General features: G+C 36.6%; 2 protein-coding genes across 4 annotated transcripts; one reads left to right on the top strand and one right to left on the bottom strand.

Moving 5' to 3' along the window:
- The first annotated feature begins 33 nt into the window (after positions 1-33).
- Positions 34-13,433, top strand: Rab2 (RAS oncogene family member Rab2). The gene is made up of 4 exons (XM_018011317.2): positions 34-232; positions 9,506-9,665; positions 9,734-10,070; positions 10,135-13,433. The coding sequence occupies exons 1-4, from the start codon at positions 187-189 to the stop codon at positions 10,231-10,233; spliced, it is 642 nt and encodes a 213-aa protein (XP_017866806.1). The 5' UTR covers positions 34-186; the 3' UTR covers positions 10,234-13,433.
- Positions 10,259-18,677, bottom strand: chk (chaski). Of its 3 annotated transcripts, none has more exons than XM_089470754.1 (6): positions 18,430-18,677; positions 14,978-17,425; positions 14,037-14,146; positions 13,253-13,434; positions 12,855-13,095; positions 10,259-12,775 (listed from the first exon to the last, which is right to left on the bottom strand). In XM_089470754.1, exons 2-6 carry the CDS (start codon positions 17,165-17,167, stop codon positions 12,631-12,633), a joined length of 2,868 nt encoding a protein of 955 aa, XP_089326880.1. In that variant the 5' UTR covers positions 17,168-17,425; positions 18,430-18,677; the 3' UTR covers positions 10,259-12,630. The 3 variants fall into 3 exon arrangements, with proteins under 3 accessions (XP_089326880.1, XP_089326881.1, XP_017868364.1); XM_089470755.1 differs by having other exon boundaries at positions 18,464-18,677; XM_018012875.2 differs by lacking the exon at positions 18,430-18,677 and having other exon boundaries at positions 15,035-17,290.
- Between the last annotated feature and the right edge of the window lie 929 nt (positions 18,678-19,606).

Here is a 19,606-nt window from a genome sequence, read left to right as displayed (position 1 = left end):
GCATTCCCAATTCGCTGCATCCCTGGCTGCATGTTTATCGTTATCGTTAATCAGCACCAGTCGTCATCATCAGTCAGCTTGCAAAACTATACGGATTGAAATTGCGTGTTATTATTGCTATAAACTGCGTTCATAATTATTTAAGAAGTATCTATTATAGAATTTAAAGCCTAACTAACTGCAAACATGTCCTACGCGTATTTGTTTAAATATATTATCATTGGCGACACTGGTGAGTGCTGATCAAAATATCCATATGACAGTGTCTGAGTGAAAATTATAGTGCTCGAATTGTGTAGACAACACAACAACAAAACAAAGGCAACGAAAACTGCCAAACTGCGTAGCGTTTCAAATAGTGTGTTTGCCCTTTGGCTGCATCTCAAGTCTGAGTCGTCAAGTGCAGTGAATAGAGAGCAGCAGCTGCAATGCAGCCCACGATAAAACCCACACAGCAAGGAAAAATCAATAAAACCATAACAACGCCTCGGCATAGAAAGGCGCGGGCGTTACTCCACACTGTTGAAGTTAACAGTTGCTTACTGTGTACATACGCAAGGGGGAGCAGTCGGTCGTATGTTAGCGACCTGCTGTTGCCTGCCTGCCTGCCTGCTGAGTCAACCGTTGCTCGACCCACCAACAACCCAACAACCCCAAATCGGCAAACTTCTGCTTGCATGCACTTTAGCATGATTTTTGCTCTTTTGGCTATTGTCCATAAAGTCTGCAAGAGACAACAAAAAATATCTATTTCATTACACTCTGCTCCGCTTATCAGCACTGTCCATATGTATATATGCATACACATACATGTAACCACACAGATAAAGCTTCTGATTTACAGCAATTAAACAGCTGTTGATTTCGTATAGGATTTTGCAGATTTCCTTCATGCTGTTATCTGCGAATTTTTTTTTCCAATAAGGGTATTTAGCATATTTTTGTTGCTCTCGATTAAAACAGTATTTTTTTTCTGATTAATGTTTGCGGGGTTTATATAATATAAGAAGCATATGGTATTCCTATGATATCATTATATTATTTCATAATAGCGATATTAAAATAATTTTTCTGACTAGGGAATTACAAAACCTATTAAGTGGTATTTTTATCATACAATGTGACTCTATATCTAGTTGGGCATATTGAGAGATGTTTTTTGGTCAGATAACAAAAAATTGAAATAGACAGAATTGTTTACCTGATTACCATCATTATTTATAATCCAGTAAAAAAATGTTTTTACTATAATAAATTCATGGGGGTTAATTTGAACAAAATTCAATTAGATATCAGTTTATTTAACCCTTATAATAAATATCAAGTCAAATAATCAATTGAGCTCGAAACTATTTCATATATGGGTATTCCTCAAGAAAAGTCGAATTTTTGTACCGAACCCCTTGTTTTGTTATTGATGAATTTAGTTAGCTTGAACATTTACTAAGATCCATACTACAATTATATAAGTTAAGTTCTTTCTTTATTAAAACGGGAAAAAATAAGATGTTTTGATATTTCACTGCTTAAATGCAGTCCGCTTTATTGAAGAACAAATTTGCAACTAAATTACTTAAATCAATTCTATCCCTAGCTAAGCTGTGGTTCAGTCGACGACGTTGGCAGCGGCGTCGCTCGTGGTGTTGTTGAACCGTTGTGCAATTCTTCTTGGAATTGCTGGAGCTCTGGTTGGCGTGTGCAGGAAGTCCGCTAGACATGGTGTCAGCAGTTTTGGCTTATTGGTCTGATCAGCTTGTTACGTTTTATTTGTGTTGCAACAATTCCCATTGGGTTTTGTTGCAATGCAGAATATTTTTGTTTTTAACTTGAAAAATATATTTGTTGTTAACTCTTCCCCCTTTGATTTGAGCTTGTCCTCAAGCGATCATTAAAAGAAGGGAATGTCGTTGAACTGTATGTTTTCTATGGTTCGTCTTGGTGCCTCTGTTACTTTCTTTACCTGGCTATTGTCCAGTAGTAACGTAATTTTTTTCGCTCTCTTTATGTAGAGGAAGGCAATGACAATGATTATCACGACTATGCAAACCAATATTATGGATGATATTGCATGTGTCGTAAGTTTTAGGTGTTCTAGTCTTTGGGTATTGTTGATGTGTAATGCCTGCAAAGCCTTTAGTGATAGAATTTGGAGTCGTCTCGATTCTTCTGGTGTCATCTGGATTATCGAGGAGCCGACTCTCAGTGTGCTGCTCTCTAGGTTGTTGAAAGTCCGGTTGCCAATTGAAATGGACTCGTTGGTAAAGCGAATGACATAGGTGCCGTTTAACCATGTACTTGTTGTGGTCGATGTCACCACTCCATCAAAGTTGTTGAGGATCAGAAGACCGTTGGCCACTTCTTCGATGGGTTCCACATGCTCGGCGTTACTGAACTCACACAGCGACTTTTCTCCATTGAGGAGCCTAGGCAAACATGTACTATTGCTAATGTTGACAATGTTATTTTTTGAACAAATCTTAATGTTATTATATTTTTTACAATTTTTTATAGTTCCAAACATTACATTTTTTCGAGACAATATTTCTTTATACTCTATATTTATGATAGCGTTATTTCTTACGACTGGTTTCACAATTAGATTTTCATAATCATTTTCTTCTACGTTAGGTATTTTAATTACATAAAACAAAGTAGTAGTATTGTGAAATATGGCCACGTCTGAATATTCTAGCATTTCTTCTACAGATAATGAAGGCATTCTACCAGCTTTGAAGATTCTCTCTATTTCATCTATTTCTGCTTTTTTTAGTAAAAATGAGTTTATTACGTTAACTTTTGCCCATTGTATGGCATATTTTATATTAATAACCTCCTCTTTGATCAATCTAACTTGGTTCTGTAAACTTTGCGCTATATCGTGTGTGAATCTATCGTCTTTCCGTATATTGTTTGTAAGGGTATTGGTAACTGTGGTCAGCTTATTTAATCTTTGTTCTAACTGTGAGTTTATTATTACTTGTTTGTTATTGTTATCTATAACTTTATTAATATGTTCTTCTATCTGCACGAAGTCATCATGATCTGGGTTGCCTGCTATGTATTTCCAAGCTGTGCCTAGAATATTAATGGCCCTTGTGGTCCTCTTGTTAATGTCATAATCTATAGTGCGTAAAGTCAAGTGAGTTTGGTTAATTTCGTGGTGCAAGGTGTGGTATAAACTGCTAAATTTTAAATTTTTTTCTGTATGAAATTCTATCTGCTCTAAAGCTTCTTTAATTTTGCCTAAGTTAATGATGTGAATAATTCTTGTCGTCGTTGTTTGTATTTTGCCTAGTCCGTCGTAGATCGTTATGGTTTGTGCTGCCGTATGGTTCGTTATGTCCATATTCGGTTCGATAGGTTGTACCATCATCGCCATTATTACGAGTAGTCTATAAATGTCAAACGTTTTTAATATTACTTTTATGTATGACTCTATTTGTTGAGGTTAGTACTGTTGTGTTTCTGTCCTCTTTTACTGTTTCTTTTTTGTATCTGGGAGACAATTTAGTTCCTAGTCTGTTGTTGATCTTGACGTATATTTCTTGTCCTGGTGTGTAGGTACGTATTTCGTTGCGTCTTTTATTGTGGTTCTGTAAGTCTATTGTTTGTTTCTGTCTAAGTCTGTCAATGTTGTCTTGTCTAGATTTTTCATATTGTTCTGGGTTCGTCGTTAGGTTTCTGCCAAAAAACAAATCTAGTGGTCGTCTGTTAGTCGTTGAATGAATGGTGTAGTTATAGTCGTATATTGATTTGTCAATTAATTCTTGAAAGGTTTTATATTCTTGTTTTCTCTTGTTACATCTCATAATGTCTGAAAGCGTAGAGTGAAATCGTTCGACTTGGCCGTTGACTGTGCTTTTATAAGGTGGAGTGTTATAAATTTCAATCCCTAATTGATCTCGCATCATGAATGTTATGGATGCTGAATTCAGAGATTTTTCGTTATCTATGACCACGAATTTCGGAACTCCATAATAAAATAAAATGTCGTGAAGTGGTTTTTTTATGTCCTCTATTGCTCTAGATTTGATGATGCGTCCTTGGGCTAATTTCGAAAATTTATCTATTGCTGTCAGTACTAAGTTTTTGCCTGTCGTGTATATGTCTACATGAATTATATGTCCAGGATATTGAGGTATGGGTGTTTCATTTAGTTTAGGGTTGTTTGGTTGTCTGTCGTATTTTTCTTCTTTACAGACTTGACATTGTTTGACTAATGCCGCTATTTTCTGTTTCATTTTGGGGAAGTAATGGGTTTCTGATAATTGTTTTTTATTTTCTATTGCGTTGCGGTGAGCTCTATTGTGTATTTTTAGTATATGTTCGTCCTGCTCTGTTTCATTAGTCAAGTCCTTCACTTGTGTCTGGGTGAATCTGATTTTATAATTCCTAAAGTGTTTGGGGTATATTTGTTGAATTTGGTTCATGATTTCTTCTGACGTTATTATCCCGTTAATTACAGAAGGGTTTAAATGCTTTTTTAATATCTGAACTAAGTTATTTTCTGTGTACTCTTGTCTAGTTATTAGATGTCTATGGAAAGTTGGGAAAGGGATTTGGAATTTATAGTCGTCTGTGTTTGCTTTGTTTAAGAATATTTGGTTCTTGAATACGTTTATCGGGACCTCTATACTAGGTATTAGGTTGTGACTTGAACTTTCTGCGCTATGCTGAGTGGATGTTACTGAATTGATTTGGTTTACTATGGGTATTCTTGACAATGCGTCTGCTACTGTGTTATCCCTGCCTGGTTTATAAAGGAGTTCATAATCAAACTCTTCTAGGTACGTTTTCCATCTTTTGATTCGAGCGTTGCCATTCCAACTGCTAAGCGAATGTGTAAGTGGTTGATGATCTGTGTATATTTTTACTTTTGCCTTACCGTAAAGGTAATTTTTGAGGGCTTTTAGTGCCCAAATAATCGCCAACATTTCTTTTTCATTAGTGGCGTAATTTTCTTCGGATTTTGACAATGTTCTTGAAAGGAAGCATATGGGTCGTTTATTCTGAGATAAGACTGCTCCAATTGCATAATTGGATGCGTCTGTTGTTAATTGAAATTCCTTATTAAAGTCTGGGTATTGTAAAATAACTTCATTGGATATTAGAGCGTTTTTGATTTTGTCAAAGGAATCAATGGCTTCTTGACTGAGATTAATAAGTTTTTTTGAAGACTGGCTTTTGGACACTCGTCCATCCTCCCCTCTTAAAAGAGAGCTAAGTGGTTTTGCCAACTTAGCGAAATCTCTTATGAACTTTCTATAGTAGCTAGAGAGTCCGAGGAAAGATCTCAAGTCTTTGAGTGTTTTTGGATAGGGATACTTGGCTATGGTTGCTATTTTGTCTGGGTTAGTCTCGACGCCTTTATCTGAGATGACAAAGCCGAGAAATTCTACCTTGTCTTTAAAGAACTCGCATTTGTCTAACTGACATTTCATGTTAGCTTCTTGAAGAGTTCGAAAAATTGTGTCAAGATTTTCTGCATGTGTTTCATTATCTTTGCTAAATATGATAATGTCGTCTATGTAAATGAAGCATATCTTGCCGATATGATCACGAAGAATGTCATCTAACGCCCTTTGAAAAATAGAAGGTGCGTTTTTCAGACCGAAAGGGAGTCGTGTAAACTCGTATTTTCCGTTGTTTACGGAGAAGGCGGTCTTTTCAATATCTGCTTCTTTTAATGGAATTTGATGGAAGCCACTTTTTAAGTCAAGCACTGAAAAAATTTTATTATTCCCAAGTTGTGCTAGTACTTCGTTTATTTCTGGAATAGGGTACTTGTCTGCTATTGTTTCTTTGTTAAGCTTTCTGTAATCAATAACCATTCTATACTTTTTCTCTTGGGAAGCATCCATTTTCTTGGGAACAATCCACACAGGTGAATTGTAGGGTGATCGGGATGGGCGAATAATTCCGTCCTCTAAAAGTTCTCGTATTTGTTTATGGACTTCGTCTTTTAAAGACATTGGGAATTGGTAAAATTTGGAATATATGGGTGAGTCTGTCTTGGTTCGAATTTCTGCTTTTACATTGGTTGTGTAGGTTAATTTTTCGTTTGGGGTGGCAAATAAATTGGGGTATTTCGTAACTAACTGTTTTAATCTTTGTTTCTGTTCGATAGTCATGTGATCTGTCCGTGGTATGACAGTGTTAACTGCCTCGATTTTTTTCTGTTTAAGGGGTATAAATATGGTATCTTTAATTATTAATTGATTCTTGCTGCTATGGATTACGGCCTCTAGTTCTTTAAGGCTGTCGTTGCCCAGAATTGCGTCAAATGCTTTTAACGTAGGTAATAGGAAAAACTTTACTTGGATATCTTGTCTGTCAAAGAGATTAGCGATTTTATGGTGAGTTATTCTTATATTTCCGCCGACTGTTACGGCTTCGAAAGGCTTTTGATTGGGAATCGGGTTAGAAACTAGTTTGGGCTGTATGTAATTTCTGTTCGAACCTGTGTCTATTAGTATTTTAAGTATCTCTCCGCTTTTTGTCTTACATTCTATGTAAGGAAGCGAAGAGCTAGTTATTCTAAAAAATTAATGTTATCATGTTCAATGGGGCTCTCTTGTTCGTCGTCATTTTGTTCAATTTGTTGTGCGTACTCTTGTAGTGATTGTTCGTGTTCGTTCTGTTGTTCGTAGCTTTCGATGGTCTGTCCGTATTCTTCCATACTTATGGAAGCGTTGTGATAGTCATTGTCGGGATATTCCTCTCCCATTTGAATATTAAAATTTCTTTGTCTTTTGTCCGTTGTATTTGTTATTGGTGGGGGTCTTTTCCCTAGTTCAAAATTTGGCCTGTTCATGTAATTTACCATCCGTGTTTGGATGCTTTTGTCAATGTCCATTGGTTCGGGGCGTGGCTGTGGTTTGGGTGCTAATGGTCGGGGCGGTACGTTTGTCTGTTGAGGTTGCGTTTGGTAATATTGTTGTCTATGGTATTGGTGTCCCTGATTAATGGTATTTGGCCATGCATGTTGCATTGGCACTTGAGTTCTGAAACCAATTGGTACAGATCTCATCATCTGAGGGGGATTTTGTGCGTATTGAACCATACGCGATGGCAACATGGGTGGTGTTGCGTTTCGAGCTACGCTTTTGTGACCTGTTTGATGGCTTTTATTGAATGCTATGTTTGTTCTATAGTTCTGATTTTCTAATTTCAAACATAAATGGAGAGCTGAGGGAAGGTCTGTTGGTTCCTTTATGCTAAGAATACGTGGCAAGTCTCCTCTCAAACCTCTGATGAAAGTGTCTAATGCTTTTTCCCTGTACATTTTCGTCATGAGTAGTTCCGACTCTCTATTTAGTTCCATACATCCTACTTTGTTCAATATTAAAGTCAGCTGGTTGTAGACAACCTGATAAAACTGTTCTACTGTCTGGTTGTTGCCCTGTATTAACATAGTCATCTCGTATTCTAATGTATTTATATCTCTTTTATCTGCATAGTGCAGTGTGAGACACTTGGAGATGGCACTCCAATTAAGGGGAACATTGTAAGATTCGAGGGCCGCGTCGGCTTGACCGATGATCTTATTTCTCACGGTATGCAAAATGCCATAGTACATTGGTGATCCAACTTGGCTTGCATATATGGAGAGTATGCGATCCACACTCTTTTTCCATGAGCTAAATTCGATTTTGTTGCCGGAAAATTCCCTAAGACTTTTGACAATGTCTGGTACTCTGTTAAGGTCGTTCAAATTTTGATTGTCGTTTATGGTCTGATCGTTCACGTCATTGAATTCTCTAGAAGGGTTAACTATTTGTCTCACTAGCGTCGGAAGTTGTTCTGTCAAAATTTGAGCGACAGTGGCTGCAATCAACTGTTCTGCGTTATTCGCCATGCCTCTGTTCTGCAAGTGTTCGTTCTGACGGTCTATATGTCGTTGTTGCTGCCTATTGATAATGTGTGCACCTACTTGGGGTTGTTCGACTAACACTGGGGGCCTAATCAAATTATTCTCGTTAGCCATACGTTATCAACTGTGACTTTGATCTATTGTTTTATGTTTACAGGTGGATTTTTGATTGAATTTAGTTAGTTAGTTAGTGTTAGTTTATGATTATCATTAGTACAACTTAATTTAATATAAAGAAATTTCTGATATAAAAATTTTTTTTTTTTTTTAATTTAAATTTAGCTTTTATTTTTATTTTGTATTAAGACCAGTGGCTGGTTTTTCCCTTCTACTTTGGAGGGTCCCTTGGGAATCGCAAAGTTGGGTTATTTTATACTACTATTGTAGTCACTTTGAATTTGATCGCTTTACGCTTTTTTATTTTTTGTGTGTGTTTTTTTTTTTTTTTTTTTTTTTTTTTTTTTTTTTTTTTTAATATTTTATTTTTCTCTTTATTTTTCTAAAAATTTTTCTTAAATTTTCTTAAACTTGTTTGATTTTTATTTCTCTCAAAAATCTTTCTTATATTTTATTACACTTATTTAATTTTTATTTTTCTCAAAAACTTTTCTTATATTTTATTACACTTATTTGTTTTAGTTTTAGTTTTGTTAGTTTCTTGTTTCGTGTTCTTATGTTTCTAACTTACAATAATGATGATGTGGCGGTCTTCACTGCTGATCCGGATTTCATCCTTTTTGGTTGTACCTACTGGGGATCCTGCGACCAGACTCCGTTGAAGTATCCTGTGGGCGGGCCGTACAGGATTACCGTCCACCGATGGGCAATCGAACTATTACGTTCCAGACTACCTTTAACGAATTCCACCGAACGTCGAAGTTACGCGACGTGAGTTGCTTTGGTGATTTTCGGTCGCGCTCGTACAGGCGTTTTGCTGTGTTGTAACGCGATCGAATATTCGTTTTATTTAAACCGACTCTGCTTTTAACTTGCAGTATCACGCACGTACTAAACGTTTTGCTGTATTGCGCGCGAAGCCGGTCCCTGCTCGGGCGCCAGTTAAGTTCTTTCTTTATTAAAACGGGAAAAAATAAGATGTTTTGATATTTCACTGCTTAAATGCAGTCCGCTTTATTGAAGAACAAATTTGCAACTAAATTACTTAAATCAATTCTATCCCTAGCTAAGCTGTGGTTCAGTCGACGACGTTGGCAGCGGCGTCGCTCGTGGTGTTGTTGAACCGTTGTGCAATTCTTCTTGGAATTGCTGGAGCTCTGGTTGGCGTGTGCAGGAAGTCCGCTAGACATGGTGTCAGCAGTTTTGGCTTATTGGTCTGATCAGCTTGTTACGTTTTATTTGTGTTGCAACAATTCCCATTGGGTTTTGTTGCAATGCAGAATATTTTTGTTTTTAACTTGAAAAATATATTTGTTGTTAACTTATATATGTAGTACTATTTCTCTAGCTATTTTAAAGCTTTGTTTATTTGTTGGGTGGAATAATTTTAATGGTCTGCCCGTCTGGCTATCTTGTTTTGCTTTTAACAAATAAAAAAAAAAAAAAAAACTTTCACCTAGCGTTTAAAATTGTATACCAATTACTAAATGAGTTTTTCTTTGTACATTTTTCTAGGCGTTGGTAAATCATGTCTGCTGCTGCAATTCACGGACAAGCGCTTCCAGCCGGTGCATGATCTGACAATTGGCGTTGAGTTCGGCGCACGCATGATCACCATCGATGGCAAACAAATTAAATTGCAAATCTGGGATACAGCCGGCCAAGAGGCATTCAGGTGCGTTCGCAAACAAACAGAAATTATAATAATATATGTAATTTTTGTTAATAATATATGTAATTTAGATCTATCACACGATCGTATTATCGTGGAGCGGCAGGCGCTCTGCTTGTCTATGACATCACAAGGCGAGAGACCTTCAACCACTTGACCACATGGCTGGAGGATGCGCGTCAGCACTCAAACTCCAACATGGTCATCATGCTCATTGGCAACAAAAGCGATCTGGACTCGAGGCGTGAGGTGAAAAAGGAGGAGGGCGAGGCATTCGCACGCGAACATGGCCTAGTCTTTATGGAGACATCGGCACGCACGGCGGCCAATGTGGAGGAGGCCTTCATAAATACAGCCAAAGAGATTTACGAGAAGATACAGGAGGGTGTATTCGACATAAACAATGAGGTATGAAACGATGAATTATTGTGCATAAAAATGATATGATTAATCGCTTTATGACCACTTCCAGGCAAATGGCATTAAAATCGGGCAACAGGCAACGCCCACAAATCCAGCACTACCCGGCGCCGGCGGTGCGGGTGGTGCGGTTAATAGCGGCTGCTGCTAGGAGTAATATGTTTTTTGCCGTTGCCTGCACTTTGGATATCCGTAGCCGACAGCTGATAGCCGCTTCTGTAAAAGCTACTAGTGACTAACTCTTAGAAGGTAGTGGATGCAGACCTATTGTTTTCATTTTTTTATTCAAGTAAAAGAATAACCGTAAATATAAACTTAGCTGCAAAGAAATAGTTAAATCGCAAAACTAGTGGAACGATATCGACACTAAGCGTAATGTTAAAAAAAAAAAAACAGAACGAACAGAAAACTAAAATAATCGCTGAAAATGAAATAGTAAAAATAGTAAAAAAGAAAATAAACTATTCATAAATGCATCATTAAATTCAATTTTAAATAAACTACAGATTAACAATTGTATATGTAAAATGTGTCGTGCGTGATTTCTAAATTTTGTAAACTTTAAACATACGTATATATGAAACAAAAAACAAAACAAACAAAAAATACAAATATTTTTGTGTAAATTTAGTTAGTTCGCTAGTTACATTTTGGCTGAGCAGTAATTGATGAATGGCGTGTAAAATACATATACATATATTATATATTCTATATAAACGTACTATATGTGAATTTGTCTCATTGTGATTCGTTTATCTACCCCTCGTTTCTCCTACCACCCCCTCCCCCATCGTGGTGGCTGCTTTTCTTCTACTGCATTGTACAACATTAATATGTTTCGGATTTGTTAATATATATATTTTGTCGCATTTGATTTGTTTTTGTGTGATTTGCATAACATTTAACGATATATACATATAAAGATAACACAGACATGCATCAAAAGAATGAAATATATATATTATATAAGTTTAATACATAATTATTATACAAGAAAACAAAAACTAAATAAACACAAAAACAAATCGTGGTGATAATGCTAAATCAATTCGATTATGTCGCCGACAATTACGAAGTTTATATATATTTAAAATTAAAAATATTAAAAATCGAAAACAAACCAGAAATAAAATCAAATTATTTATAAACATTTGTATTTGCCAGACCCAAAGCAGTATAATATTAATATATACACAATAAATATTACAAAAATACAAACCCAAAGATTTTGTTATTTAAACAGGGAGCTCCAAGAAAACAAACTATTTTCTTTCGGTTCTCATCTTTCAAAATTATTATTTAATTGTTTGCTGAATAATATTTTTAGCATATAATGTATATAGCGATTTATGTTTAGTTAATTGATGTTTGTAAACAGTTTAGAATTGCATTTTAAATTTTATATAGTTTTAATTGCTAAATATTGTGCTTAGGTCTAAAAAAAATTGTTAGAAACAACAAGTACAGCTGTAGATGTTGTTATTAGGCGTTAGTTAATTTTGTTTTAAACTAAATTGAAATGTGCTTTATCATATATAGTTATTTTATATATATGAATACATAATTCTAGTTGCTTTTTGGGCATAGGCTAAATTGTCCTCAGTGCGCTACGTGTACCTCTCAATTGATTTATATTTTTAATAATACTTGAACTGTTACGGTATTTTTTTTATTTATTTATTTTTTTTCCTTTAATGACAAAAATTGATAAAAACTTGTTGCATACCATTTGCAATTCGGGTGCTAAACTTTTTTTTTTTTAACATTGCTCTATTTACAAAAGTTGTAGCTATTGTTAATTTCAATTTGTTTGAAGACTTTCGCTAAGATTGTTTGAAAAATTGTCTTTGAATTTATTGCATACGTTACATAGATTGGTTTAGTTTATGTGTATATTTCTTGGTTGTTCTTTCAAAATGTAGGCATATTTCTTTTATATTAGATTAGTATATAATTTAGTTATTGAATATTACTTTTCGAACGTATATCTCTAACTATTATTCGCGTTAATAAAGAAGACAATGTGGGGAACCCGTTTTGCGCATGGCAGTGATGCACTGCAATTGATATATTGAATATATATTATTATTATAATCATATAATGTGTATAGTTTGATCTTTTTATTAGTATATAATGTTTTTCTTGTTGTTGTTGTTGTTGTTAATGTGTGGTATTGGAGTATACGTACAATGTAGTTGTCCTAGTGCTTTAGTTAACTAATATAGTTGTTTTAATAATTAGTTTTCAAGTCAAATTGTTTTTGTTTGCTTTTCTGCTTACATACAATTCATTAATTATCTACTAATTCGCTTTGAGTTTTATGTTGTTTTGTTTTTTAGCTGCAACAGCATTTGACATAAGAAACTTGATAACATTTAATGCTAGTCCATTAACTTTTGTTTTCTCTTTTGTTTTTGTGTTTTTTTGAGGCCGCAGTGCTGCTTAATTGCACTGAAGTTTGTCAATTTTAGTACCTTGAATTATATATGTATATATTTTGTTTTCATTTTCTTCTACTGTATGTGTGTGAGTGTTCATATAAGTAATCTAATGTAAAAGTTGAGCTTTTTTAGTCTCTGAGACATCACTATCACTCTCCTTAGTTGCTTTGTCCTCACAGAACTCAATCATATACGAACAGACGCCGGAGAGTGCTATAAATATGCCCGCATAGTAGAAGGAGTCGTCCCATCTGTTGACAATAGATAATATATATACATATAATCAATAATGTGCAAATTAAAATCATTTCAATTCGTTTAACCACATACCTGCCCGTATATTCAAAAATGGCACCTGCTATGGGCGGACCGGCTATCATGCCAACGCCCTGGATCAGCAGCACCAAACCGTAGGCACAAGTGAAATCATCCAAATCAACCAGACTGACCAAGATGCTGGGCGTAAACGAAAACGAACTGGCAAAAGTGAATCCAAATATTACACACATGGTCATCAGTCCATTGTAGCTGGTTATTAGCATGGGCATAAAAAATACCGAAGCACCACAAACTGTAAAAGCAAAAATTATAATTCATTAAAGAGCTCTAATATTCAAATTTCCTTTGCTTGAATTTATAAAAATCACATAGAGAGGCCATTCTGATTTTTTCATTATCTATCTATAATTTCCTATCTCCCTTATCTACTACCTATAATACCAACTTACTCAGCATGCATATGGAATAGCAAATATTGATGTTCATCCAGGGCAGATCGCCCAGGTAGCCAAGGCCGATCATACCCACTGTTTGCGCAATGCCAATTGCCGATATGAGCACAGCGCTAACGCTCACCTCGTAGTTGTAAGTCTTCATGTAATCGGGCAGATAAAGATAGGGTATGATAAACCTGTAAAAAGTATATAGTTAGTTATATTATTTGATGTAGGTAATTGACATTGCATACAACAAAGATAACAAAATTTGTTTGCCTTTACGGTTAGCAAAACCAGACGTGTGATACCCTGTAACACGTTTATTAGGCTAACGACTTGATGTGCGTGTCAGTTTAGTGTTTTATTAAGAGATTAGAATGATATGATGTCAGACAAAGTTTTGTATTTTTGTATTAGTGGACTAAGCGGTACCCTGTAGTATTTTAGAAAAATGCACAGTAAACTGATAATAAAAATAACAATCACTAAATGCTGTATTGGCTTTTTAGAATTATGTATTTAGCAATGCTTGAATACCCCTATGGGCACATCAAGGGGTTCATAATTTCATTAGAATAGACGATATTTTGAGCATTTGCCAAAAATGTTTGCGACATTTGTACTTGGGCAGCTTTGCGACTCGTTATGGTCGTTGCTATTTCATACATATACCTATATATAAACATACATATATAGATTATATAGAATACACATTTTGACTTGCGCAGATTGAGACCTTCGGATTATGAATGATCTCTCAGTATTCGGTATTCAGTATTCAGTATTCAGTACTTACCAAATGAACAAAAACAATGTCGATAGATTGAAGAGCGCAAACTTTTTATCCAAGAAGAGCGAGAAATCAAACACCGATTTCATGGTGTCCACAAAACTCTCATACCAGGTCTACAAACAAAGAGAGCGAGAGATAGAGAGTTAGATAACATTATTAATACTGTGTAAAGAATTAGGCAATACGGAAACAAATGCTGTCTGAATGGCCGCTTATCAGTGGAACACTTAACTCTGTCTGTATATACACATCATTAATAAATATATATATTATATATATTTATTTATTTACTTTTATATTTCAGAGCACCTCGATAATCGCGCCTTGAGCTGAATACAGAGCAAATGGTTGTCAAGCGACACAGCATGATGTGGACTTGGACTCCAAGTCGCCTGATAACTGGCATAGAGCAAACGAGAGCGAGTTAAAAACTGACTAAGAATTGATCTATAACAGAATAGAGTGCATAATCTATGTAAAAGATTATATATATGAGCTCAAATGCAGGTCAAATAGCAAGCAAAATGAAATGATTATAAATATCTTACATATACAGTCGAGTCTCGATAATTCGTACAACGCTTAATCGAAAATCGCGGTAAATTGAACAAAATTCTATTCTCTTGAAAGAATCTCGTTCTCTATGATTCTCGATAATTTGAAAAGAAATGGCGATTTTTCGAATTACTGTACATATATATTTTAGCATATATTTGATCTACATGAATTGAATCTTTTTGCTCTATTAAAATATATATTTCAGCGGGAGCATCGACCTACACAAATTTAGCTCTAATCTAACACAAATTTTTAGTATATTTAAATTTGAATAACTTTTTCCAAAATCTTTCCACACTCTATTATCTTAACTGCGCAAATTTTGCAGATAAAATCATAAACTAATAATAATTTAGATAATGAACTTAGTATATATTATAACCTACCCATATTTTCGCCCTGTCTACATTCAACTTATATATCAACCCAGTTCCTCTACTCACGTCTTCTTCCTCCTTGGCAATGGTGGTCATTGAGTTGCGATAGATGTTGGGGCAGGAGGAGGCGCGCAGACGATATCGATGCGTATTGAGCATGGCGCCGCGATAATGTATGGAGTTGCGATGTATGCGCATATCCTTCAGGAAGTTGGAGTTCCTGATGGAGATGTTGCGACGCAGATTCGAGCGATGCGGATTGGGCTTCTTGGAGCGCGACAGACGGCGAATGCCCGTAATACTGTCCAGACGGGAACGGCGCAAGGCCAGCTCGCTGTTATCCTGTTCGTGTTCGGGTATGGCAATCACTGTAGAGGCACCGGCCCCAGCACCAGCACCAGAACCAGCTCCAGCACTAGCTGCATATGGTCGGTGCCTGGGTGCCTGTTGATCGAGCAGCGCAAAGGTCTCCTCCTTGATGGACATGTAATAGGCGTGCATATCATCGCTCAGTATGTCCACCGAGTTGTGGCGCTGCTCATTGACCCTCAGATTGGACAGCGATGCCGAATTGTGTTTGCCCATGAAGAGATTTTCATTCAAGGAATACCGCGAGCTGGCATAATGCGCATCGTTGTGCTTCTGGGTGAGATAGCCCTCGTCCGAGGAGCGCAGCGAGCCAATGGGTGTGCCCGCCACCGTGGAGCGTTTCTCCGACGGCGACAGTGTTTCAATCGACGCCAAATAGCTCTTCTTGGCCGCCTCCGCGACCTCAGCCGGTATGCCGCCCATGAGCGTATCATCCGGTGAGCCGAGAATAGTCGCCGTGGGTCCATAGGCTGCAGCGCCCGACGACAGGGATAGAAGATTCTCCCGTGATGGCGCCTCGGCGCCCTCCTTGTGCCGCAACGAACGACGACTCAAGCTCTTCACCTCGCAAATGCTATCCAGCTCCTGGATGCTGAGAAATGTGGGCAAGAAGAGTTCGCTGCGATAGCGCTTGAGGCTCGAGTCGAGCGGATCGTCGATCTGCTGATTGGCCTCCGTGTTGTTCTTGGTCACCAGCGTATCCAGCACGGCCTCCTTGGTGATGCCCGTGTCCAGCAGCTTCCTGATCTCCTCCAGACAAACGCTCGAATTCGAAAATGTGGTCACACTCTGCGAACGGCTCTCCAGCCGGTTCTCCTCGATCAGCCAATCCGGATCGCGCATCAGAGCGCCGCACACACACGCATTCAGCATGGTGCCGCCCAAAATAAGTGTGGCGCCTCGCCAGCCATACGAGTCCACCAAATACTGTGTGAGGCGGGCATAGATGAAGGTGCCAATGCCCGTGCCCGAGGCGCCGATGCCTGTGGCAAAGCTGCGCTTCTTATCGAACCAAAAGGCAATCGACACCACGGCCGTCACATAGCCAATGCCCAGTCCCAGGCCACTGATGATGCCAAAGGTGATCATCAGCATTTCAATGGAATTGCAAACGGAGGAGATGGCAAAGCCAAAGGCGGAAACAATCCCGCCCAGTATGGTCATCTTGCGGCAGCCGTATTTATCCACCAGATTCGACCAGATGGGGCCCATGAGCAGCGGCACCGAGAAGAACAACGAACTAATCCAAGCCGTCTTCGTTGGCGACTCACCAAAGTAGGCCAACAGCTCCGTGTGGATGAGGCCAAAGGAGAAGGACAGACCATCCCAGATGAGCGATATCATCAGCGAGGCAAAGACAACGACCCAACCATAGCCGCCATCCGGCATCTTGGGCGTCTTCTTCTCCGTGCTGCTCGAGTCAATGGAATCACCCGATTCATTCGATATCAAACGCTTGCGCTTCTTCACCTGATTACCGGTCATCAGGCTGGTCAAGGTGCCATCGCCATCCAGAGCAATGATGCTGTTGCGCACCGTCGTGCGACTGTGGCCGGCGCCATCGTTGAGCTCCTCCACGGACAGATTGCAGAATGTCACCTCCGGGAAGAGGTCGTGCTTGATGGCCTTGTTCAGCGGCGTGTTGGCCGGAGCGGGTAGAGTTGGTTGGCAAATGTTGCCGTTCAATTTACTGCTACTATTATTCATATTATTATTGCTATTGTTATTATTGTTGTTGAAGGCAGCCGGATTTGTGTTGCTGCCGTTGCCACTGCGTTGATTCTTGCAGTTGTTGCTGCTGTCACTCCGTGTTGCTGATGGCTTGGCCATCTTGTCTTGGGCTCTAATTGAATAACCTTTCACTTGCAATATTTCGTTTTATTATATTTAATATAATTTGGTTGTTTAAAAGCAGCTCGTAAAAATTTGCACTTGTTGTTGCAATTAATTGTGAACACAGTTACATAGATTTCAGCAAGAATTTCTATATTATTTATTAAGTAGCTGTAGCTGTAGGTGGATTCGGATTTGGATTTGGATTTGTATTGCTTACGCTTCGCCTGAATCCCCAATTCCAAAATATCAACTCTGGGAAAGATACAGAGGGAAGAATTTGAATATGAAGTAATAAAATATATACATAATAATATAATATAATTGTTATAAAAATGTTAATTATATACACATATATGTTATATTAAAACAATAAATAATTAAATATAAATATATAATAATTATTTAGAATTTATTATTAGCTATTTTATAAGATTATAGTTAATTTAACAGATTATAGAGTGAATGGCTTTTTATTGCAAATTCATAAAATTTGACGTAGCTACGATTAACTTTTCTAAATTATTTATAATTTTATAAATATTTTCTCTAACAGCTCTCAGTGCATCATTGTGAACGTATGATTGCCCCCTAATCTGAATTCTTAAATAAATATTTCTTGAAGCTCTAAGTAAGGTCATAACAGAATGTCTACAACTCAACCTTAAAATTCATTTATAAATGCTTTCCTTTCCTGAGTTATTTTTGTAAGCAAACTTTTATGTTTGTTTGTTTGTTTCATAACCACGGGCTATAAAAAATATATGCATTTTAAATGCTTTCTTTCCTTAAATCCCTTTTAAAAGAAAACTTTGCTCCCAGCTTGACTTATAATTTTCAGCGAGTCTTACTTGCAGCTCTCTGTGCTTTTAAAGCAGATGCCCAGATGTTTATGTGATTTGTTAGCTATTTAAATAAATTATTAATTACACAAAACATTTACTTTTCTAAGCTATTCATTATATATTGTTATATATAACTTTTAACGATCAATAAGAAAATAAAATTCGACTTTAAAAGTGTTAACAAACAGATGTGAATACAATTTGCAATCATTCTAAATGGTTTTACTTCATTTTTTACTACAAAAAGGGCTTTTAAGCCCTCACAATTTTTAAATATATTAATTCGCTAAGTTGCATCTCTTCTAAAAGTTTACTTTTCATTTTACTACACTTTGATTAATTGGAAAACTTTTGACATAACTTGAAATTGGGAAAGTGCAGAAGTTGCGTCGATGTTGCATGAGTTGCACTTACGAGCCACGCCTCAAACTTATATCTTGGAGCTTACGAAAAAAACACATAAAACAATTCACTCAGACGCCACATCAATTTGCTTTCAGAATTTGTTGTTGCTCTTTTATTGTTGTTATTATTGTTATTGTTATTGCAGTTTTTGATTTGTTTGCAAACAATTCGATTTTGTTGCTACTGTCACACGAACGACAACAACAACAACGAGCAGACATTTCGTTTGCAAATTCGCGCACAAACTGTTTCTGCAAATTGGCAAACAAATTTCGCAACATTTTCCGCAAACGAAGCAGAATCATTTCGTCAAACGCCTTCAACTTGACCCCATATAAATAGCTAAGAGAGCAAGAACTAATGCTACATTTTCATTTCATCTCTCTTTCACACGCTCTCTCTCTCCCTCTCTCTTTCGCTCTCATGCGTCACAGAAAGCTTCAACAGCTGATTTTAAGTTAAATTTCGAAATTATGATTTTCAATTTGCTTGAATTCTATTTACGTTTTACGTTTTATTCTCAGTTGTTTACGTTTTTCGCATTTGGCAGCCAAAGTGCCTGTCTGCATTTATTTATAGAGCACTGTAGGGGCTCGAGCGGCAGGGCAAGGCGCCTGTAGATGACTCGCAATTATTGGGGACAATTTTAGCCTAAAAATAATGCCAAAAAGTGAGCTGTTTTCTTTGGCAGAGTTTTGTGAAAATTTTCCAAATTGAAATTAGGGTTTTTTATTGAAATTTTTATTAGAATATTTGTGAGAAAAGCAGGAATATATATATATTTTTTAAGGTGGATATGCATTACAAGCAAATTTGAATAAGTCATAATACTGTATAAAACAATTTTTTGATTTCGAAAGAGCATTTAAAAGAGACAAAGAAGGCTCAGATTATATATCCCTAGCTTCGATTTAAAAGACATAGTTCAACTATCAAAAACTTTCGGCTCAATATCAATCAATTAGTTGATACGAAAAATTCATTATATTACATAAATTGTTTATTTTGGTTATTATGATATATCTACAAAATAATAATTGAAAATAAACTTCAAATTTATTTCTAGACAAGGTCTCAGTGAAGGTTGTCATATAAAAAATGTTTTATTGTTTCGCTAAATGGTGATAATGGATGTATATAATATAAAAAAATATATATAAAATTAAAAAAAAAAAAAAAAAACAAT

The sequence above is a fragment of the Drosophila arizonae genome, chromosome 5, assembly GCF_054131065.1.
Source record: "Drosophila arizonae isolate 15081-1271.41 chromosome 5, UAZ_ARI_1.0, whole genome shotgun sequence".
Classification (NCBI taxonomy): Eukaryota; Metazoa; Arthropoda; class Insecta; order Diptera; family Drosophilidae; genus Drosophila; species Drosophila arizonae.
Note: the sequence above shows the minus strand (reverse complement) of the source record. Positions and strands in the feature narration are given on the sequence as shown.

What these genes read in the sequence shown, in the direction of transcription:
- Rab2 (XM_018011317.2), top strand. Translation starts at nt 187, where the DNA reads ATGTCCTACGCGTATTTGTTTAAATATATTATCATTGGCGACACTG. An exon ending in TATTATCATTGGCGACACTG is followed by an intron (nt 233 to 9,505) that starts GTGAGTGCTGAT and finishes ACATTTTTCTAG; the next exon opens with GCGTTGGTAAATCATGTCTG. An exon ending in TATTCGACATAAACAATGAG is followed by an intron (nt 10,071 to 10,134) that starts GTATGAAACGAT and finishes GACCACTTCCAG; the next exon opens with GCAAATGGCATTAAAATCGG.
- chk (XM_089470754.1), bottom strand. Translation starts at nt 17,167, where the DNA reads ATGGCCAAGCCATCAGCAACACGGAGTGACAGCAGCAACAACTGCAAG. An exon ending in TAGACAGGGCGAAAATATGG is followed by an intron (nt 14,147 to 14,977) that starts GTAGGTTATAAT and finishes CTTTGTTTGTAG; the next exon opens with ACCTGGTATGAGAGTTTTGT. An exon ending in ACATTGTTTTTGTTCATTTG is followed by an intron (nt 13,435 to 14,036) that starts GTAAGTACTGAA and finishes TACTTTTTACAG; the next exon opens with GTTTATCATACCCTATCTTT.